The sequence below is a fragment of the Berghia stephanieae genome, chromosome 3, assembly GCF_034508935.2.
Source record: "Berghia stephanieae isolate SIO BIC M18660-M18661 chromosome 3, UCSD_Bste_1.3, whole genome shotgun sequence".
NCBI lineage: Eukaryota > Metazoa > Mollusca > Gastropoda > Nudibranchia > Aeolidiidae > Berghia > Berghia stephanieae.
In genome coordinates this window covers 56,437,568-56,444,336 of record NC_088362.1, presented here as the reverse complement: position 1 = coordinate 56,444,336, position 6,769 = coordinate 56,437,568, and the positions used below count along the sequence as shown (strand labels likewise).

At 36.8% G+C, this 6,769-nt stretch overlaps 1 protein-coding gene across 1 annotated transcript in view; it reads left to right on the top strand.

Moving 5' to 3' along the window:
- The first annotated feature begins 293 nt into the window (after positions 1 to 293).
- Positions 294 to 6,769, top strand: part of LOC144968051 (uncharacterized) — a 20,827-nt gene continuing 14,351 nt past the window's right edge. Inside the window, exons 1-2 of the mRNA XM_078906018.1 lie at positions 294 to 619; positions 5,140 to 5,571. Coding sequence (XP_078762144.1) covers positions 541 to 619; positions 5,140 to 5,571 — 511 coding nt within the window. The 5' untranslated portion in view covers positions 294 to 540. The remainder of the gene's footprint in view (positions 620 to 5,139; positions 5,572 to 6,769) is intronic.

The following is a 6,769-nucleotide window of genomic DNA, read 5'->3' as shown; positions in this document are numbered from 1 at the left end:
ATTTGGCATTTGGCATTTTCATTTGGCATTTCTTTTCTTGTATATTATACTTCAAATGACACCTTTTCTTAATAAAAAAAAATTACCCCAACAGGAAATTTAGTATAATTCAAAAAAAAAAAAAAAAAAAAAAAAAAAAAAAAAAAAGAAAAGAAAACACGCAAGCCACCAGGATATGATAGTAAATTGTCTATCAAAAGTGAGTAGTTTTCTTAGTGGGGGTGGGAGTCAACAGACTTTGGCATTTTTTTGAGTGTTTTGGCATTTTTTGAGTCTTCCCCTGGCATTTTGTTGAAAAATAATCTGGCAACCCTTCACGGCCCCCACCGACGTCACTCACTGATTTTTAGGCCGAGTCCAAAGATTTCGTTCTCGAAAAGGAATAACGTTAACTGTATTCTTTGTCGGCCCTGCAATAATTGTCAACGTATTAAATTGAATTCAATTGGTTAAGAATCATTGTGTCTTTGATTGATATTGCAATTAACTCCATCATTTGTAATTTATTGTTTGTATAATTAAAAACGGTTAACAATCATCATGGGTCGCAACTTGTTCTCAACCACTGTGGTGACGATAAGCTTGATCAGCGTTTTCTGTGCCATTGCCGTGCATGTCGGTGAGTGTCCTTTGTTATGATTCTTTTACCAATTTATTTTTAAAATATTAAACGGTTTTTATAATGATCTGGATATCAAGTGACCGCAAGAGGTTGACCTTCCTTCCGTCATTTTGTCTGATTTAAGTTGAATTGAAGGAACTTAGACTTAGATGATGTAGGTAGTTGCATGAAAATTTGAGATTGCAGCAATTGTTTTCAAAATAGTCTCATGCTATTCTGCAAGAAATACACGTTTCAATGGTACCAAAATTATGACAATGTGACAATTAGAACCAAAGTTACGGGATTATTAGTCCGCAAAAGTGGACCAAAATACTTAATATAATTTAAGAGGAAAAAAGAAACTAAAACTGTGACCAGAGAGCAACCGAAAAGCGGGGAAATGGAAAATCACGGTTATTTGGGTTGGAATACATATAAAACCATATATCAAAATGATCGCAAAGGAAAGACGAAGCAATTTTTTAAAAAATTAAATGATTATTATGCAATATTATGCAACGTCATGCAATTACATAATCCTAGAAAATGAAAAAAAAGGCGCGAGGAATGGATAATAACTTTAAAAACAGATTTGAGGGTGGTCTTCTTCCAGAGCATGCTTACAATACTATGGCTATGATTAATTTTGAACACAAAAATTGTTAAAACAAGAGGAAAGGAGCGTAAACGTATGAATTTAGACACTAAAGTTGTGTCCTTGGGGAAGGCACTTAATATTTGGCATTGGCAAATGAGCAACAGACGAAAGATGACTGGTATTCGGAGAGAAGAAAAATAACAAAAAAACAATGAACAGGGCTAGAAATAAAGTTGAACAAGAGTCAGTAAATGCAACTTGCAAATGTACTGCCCAATGTTTTTGCATCCTTGGACAAGACATTTGGGCACCAACAGTACTCGGGAGAAACAAGCTTGCCGCTTTATATATGCAAACATGGTCAGTGATAAAAATGCAAAATTAAAAACAAGAACTACATAAGAGTGGTAGAGAAAACTTAACCTGAAAATGCAAAATTGAATATTACGTAACATATTACATAATAACAAACAATAAGCCGATAAATACCGACACTTTGCAAACTTTCTGCAACATAGGCATGTCATATATCAAACTGAACATCTCGAAGAGATGTATCATATGACTAACTATTAAACTACATTAAAATTGAAATGAACTTTAGAAAATTTGATAATTGCTTTGCATTCAACATCACTAAGAGAACAGATAATTAAAGGGTACTCACGTACTGACTCGCTTAAATCCATAAGATGGCTGAGATGTGGCAAAAGACAGAAGACAACAAAATCTAGGCACTATGGGTTGTTGGCTGCATGGAATGTAGACACAGGCAATATCCAGGTAATGATACTGAATAAATACATCGAAGTCCAAGCAATGATACAGAAGTAGTTGGGGGAGACTGACGATCGAATTCATGTTGTTACTTCAATTTCACATTTAAAAATACAATATAGATTATTGGAGCTGGAGGCGGCAGATGATCAAATTCATGTTGTTATTTCAATTTCATATTTAAAAATACAAGGCAGATTATTGGAGCTGGAAGCGGCAGACGACGGAGTTGGAGGTGGCAGACAATCAAATTCATGTTGTTATTTCAATCTCATATTTCAAAATACAAGACAGACGACTGGAGTTCGAGGCGGCAAACGACTGGAGTTCGAGGCGGCAGACGACTGGAGTTGGAGGTGGCAGACAATCAAATTCATGTTGTTATTTCAATTTCATATTTAAAAATACAAGGCAGAATATTGGAGCTGGAGGAGGCAGACAATCAAATTCATGTTGTTATTTCAATCTCATATTTAAAAATACAAGACAGACAACTGGAGTTAGAGGCGGCAGACGACTGGAGTTGGAGGTGGCAGACAATCAAATTCATGTTGTTATTTCAATTTCATATTTAAAAATACAAGGCAGATTATTGGAGCTGAGGAGGCAGATGACGGGAGTTGGAGGTGGCAGACAATCAAATTCATGTTGTTATTTCAATCTCATATTTAAAAATACAAGGCAGATTTATTGGAGCTGGAGGCGGCAGACGACGGGAGTTGGAGGTGGCAGACAATCAAATTCATGTTGTTATTACAATTTCATATATTCAAAAATACAAAGCAGATTATAGGAGCTGGAGGTGGCAGACAATCAAATTCATGTTGTTATTTCAATCTCATATTTAGAAATACAAGACAGACGACTGGAGTTCGAGACGGCAGACGACTGGAGTTGGAGGTGACAGACAATCAAATTCATGTTGTTATTTCAATCTCATATTTAAAAATACAAGACAGACGACTGGAGTTGGAGGTGGCAGACAATCAAATTCATGTTGTTATTTCAATTTCATATTTAAAAATACAAGGCAGATTATTGGAGCTGGAGGAGGCAGACAATCAAATTCATGTTGTTATTTCAATCTCATATTTAAAAATACAAGACAGACGACTGGAGTTAGAGGCGGCAGACGACTGGAGTTGGAGGTGGCAGACAATCAAATTCATGTTGTTATTTCAATTTCATATTTAAAAATACAAGGCAGATTATTGGAGCTGGAGGAGGCAGACGACTGGAGTTGGAGGTGGCAGACAATCAAATTCATGTTGTTATTTCAATCTCATATTTAAAAATACAAGACAGACGACTGGAGTTCGAGGCGGCAGACGACGGGAGTTGGAGTGGCAGACAATCAAATTCATATTGTTATTTCAATTTCATATTTAAAAATACAAGGCAGGAAATGAAACATGAAAATGTGGTGTCATAATGAACGTCTGACTCTGAAAACAAAAAAAGTACTTCGATTATGATTAAATCAACAAAATTAAAAGTTATATAATAATTTTTGTTGTGGTAAAGAGTAAAGTAATGAATGAAATATACTTTCACTTGAATTGACTCTATTATGCTATTCTGTATTATTTGTATTGAAATTAACCACATTAAATTAAACCAACACACTTAACCTGCAGAACAAACAAAAATAAAAGATAAAAAATAATATCAGTGGAACATAATTTTTAGTTGTCCGGTATCATCCCAGTTAAAAAGTCATTTCAGTTTCAACATTCATTCATAAAATAAAACTAAAATTATGGATGGGACTATTTTCAGTCTTTTTACAGCAATTATTCAGCTTGAAATTATTTATACAAGTCACAAAAGCAAAAGCAGTCGATAGTTTACAGACTGCACTGTACACAGGAGACTCGGGGATACATCGAGAGGCAATCCTGGTTGGCCGTCGCCAACTTCATGAACACGCATCGTATTTAAAGTCACTAAAAGACGCTTTCGCCAGCATCAATCACCACCAAAATTCACACAAATAGAGAAAAATGGTTGGCGAATAATATAACATTAATTAAAAATAGGTAATATAATGAAAAATGTATTTAAAATGAAGTTAAAACTTACCAAATTTTCAAACAGCTGGCATCTGAACAAAGAATGAACGGATTAAAAATCTGAAAACGCCGCCTGATGCGCTGGCTTCTCCTCTTTAAAATGAGACCGGAAGTGACGAAATTAGTGCACAGGAAGCGATTCCACGGCAATGGAAGTAAAACTATGTTCACCGGTTAACACAATTTTCACTCCAGAGCCGTAACATCGATATCGGGGCTCGATCAGCGGCTCAGCCCGGGCGATGCGACTACCTAATGATGGGCTAAAAAAAATCTGTGTGTCACAGTTCTCCCATGACCTGCTTGACTGCTAGTCGTCGTTTGTGATTCGCAGGCTAAAACCATGGCTTGGTTAAATGGATATATCTTGGGTGTTTATTTACAGAAATTATGATAAATTAAAATTAATCATCAAAATAAAGGGAATTCATTTCATTACGACACTCTGTCATTGCCATTCATTTGGTTACAGTTTACTACAGTTCCTGGTTTTCTTCTTCGCTGTGATTATCCCCAGACACTTGTCTGGGATAATGAAAATTCGTTATCCCCAGACGCATATTTGAAACTCCGCTCTTTTAATTTAAACAATTATCTACATTCCAGAATATGGAATGTTTCCGAATGCACATAGAAATAAGGAAAGTTAATAAAATATCTATAAAACCATAAAATTAACCAACATTAAATCAGTTGTTACTACATATACACAATCGACTTCGAAGTGGGTCTCATGGTCGAATGGTTTAGTCGTCTGCCCTGGAAGTTTTACCAGAATCGACGTTGTGGGTTCGAATCCTGGTTCCGCCACTTTGATTCTGTTACAATACTCTTCCATCCCGAGAAGTGATCAATAGGTGGGACAATGCAAGATAAAAAACTAGCTTCGGTGGTAGTGAGAATTCCAATCCTTCTTTTAGCAAAGAACACGACAACTATGATTTGAAGCATTTATCCAATCACTGACTTGTGCCTTTGTGAACCCACTTGTCAGTACTCTATTGTGGTATGATACCATTTCTTTTCTTTACCAGTATTTTAAAACATTTTTGATCCCCAGAAAATTAAGTTTTTGATTTTAATTACAGGAGCTGAGATAACCAGCAAAGAAACGACTGTCACTACTACTTCAACTACATCAACACCATCTGCAACAACTCCAACTAAGACCACCCCTACTACCACTACATCAAATTCCACTGCCTCCACCACCACATCCACGACTTCCAAGACTACCTCTACCACCTCTCCACCACAAAACACGACCACCACCACCTCCACTACTGAAACGTCCACCAATTCTACAACCAGTACCTCCACCACAAGTACAACTTCCACCTCCACAAATGCAACTACTTCCACCCAACCAACTACATCGACTACTGGGAATACAACAACTACAAAATCTTCAACTACTACTACTGATGCAACTACCACTTCAAGTTCGACAACTGGTCCTGAAAATACCACAACGACTGCTCCCCAGAATACCTCCACAACTACATCTCCTACACCTTTAGGTAAGAATGATATTCATTTATTTTACATGACACAGGGATGCTCTTTTTATGGCTAAAGCCTGAAAACCGACTTTTTGAAATCTTCCCGCTGACCTTTGTCGGTATTGGTGAGTTGAGCTTTTTGAGCTTTTTTTTTAAAAATATATATATATATATATATATATATGTATCGCGCAATATCCACTAAACATGCTCAAAGCTCTTTACAAGTCATCCCTAGCCAACAGCAACACTTAACATGTAAGACGTGACATGACGCCTATCGGGCAATATTACAATTTTTTCGGACAATAGAGACAACGCTGTAAATGGCCAGGTACTCGTTTTACACCTGAGTAAGGTGAGACTGTGAGTAAAGAGCCTTTTCCAAGGAGTCAATTATGCACCGAGCGAGGCTCGAACCCAGGACCTTCCGGTCCGAAAGCGAGCGTCATACCACAAGACCACATAGCCGAGTTGACTTTTTTTTTTTTGAATATTGTTTGTTTAAAGGGAACAGTTAAGGGGGAATAAGATGGATATGTATCCTTTTCTATGATTTAAGGGTGATATCATTTGATGGTGAAGCGTTGCATGAAGTATTTTCATAATTATTTGGTCTTTACAAGAAAAAGTTTCAGGCTTTTATAAATTTTAGCCAAGGGCATCCCTGATAACGAAAAGAGAAGAGAGAAGCACTCACCACACAATTGAGCAGTGATGATACTCTTCTGCGATCCGTGGAATTAAGGGATTTTGGGATTTTCTTTGAAATGTTCTGCTGTTTTTGCAGTGTCAAATCTTTTTCTATGAAAAGCACCATGGGTGCCAGTTTTCCAGTTCATGCCGGAATTCCGGTTTCGCGGTATCTCGAAGTCAAATACCTCCGGTTTCAGTGTTTTGAGTAAAATAACCTAATAGCATCGGTAAAAATTTAGTTGGTTTTAAAATCAAATTAATTTCCTCATTGTGTCAATATGTTTGCTGTGTAATCATTTGATAATGGTATAAAAACGGTGATGGTTTCAGCACTTCTTCCTGCTGGCACCCATGAAAAGCACTCCTGGGTGGCTCCAGGGTAGATGGATGAAATAATCTCCATCATGTCTTATGTCAAATTTTGAAACCTGTGCTCAGTTGCATAAATTTTGGTGACACTCGCATTTTTAGGACGTCAGCCTAGACAGGTGGCACCAAATGTCAAAAGTGACACAAGGCC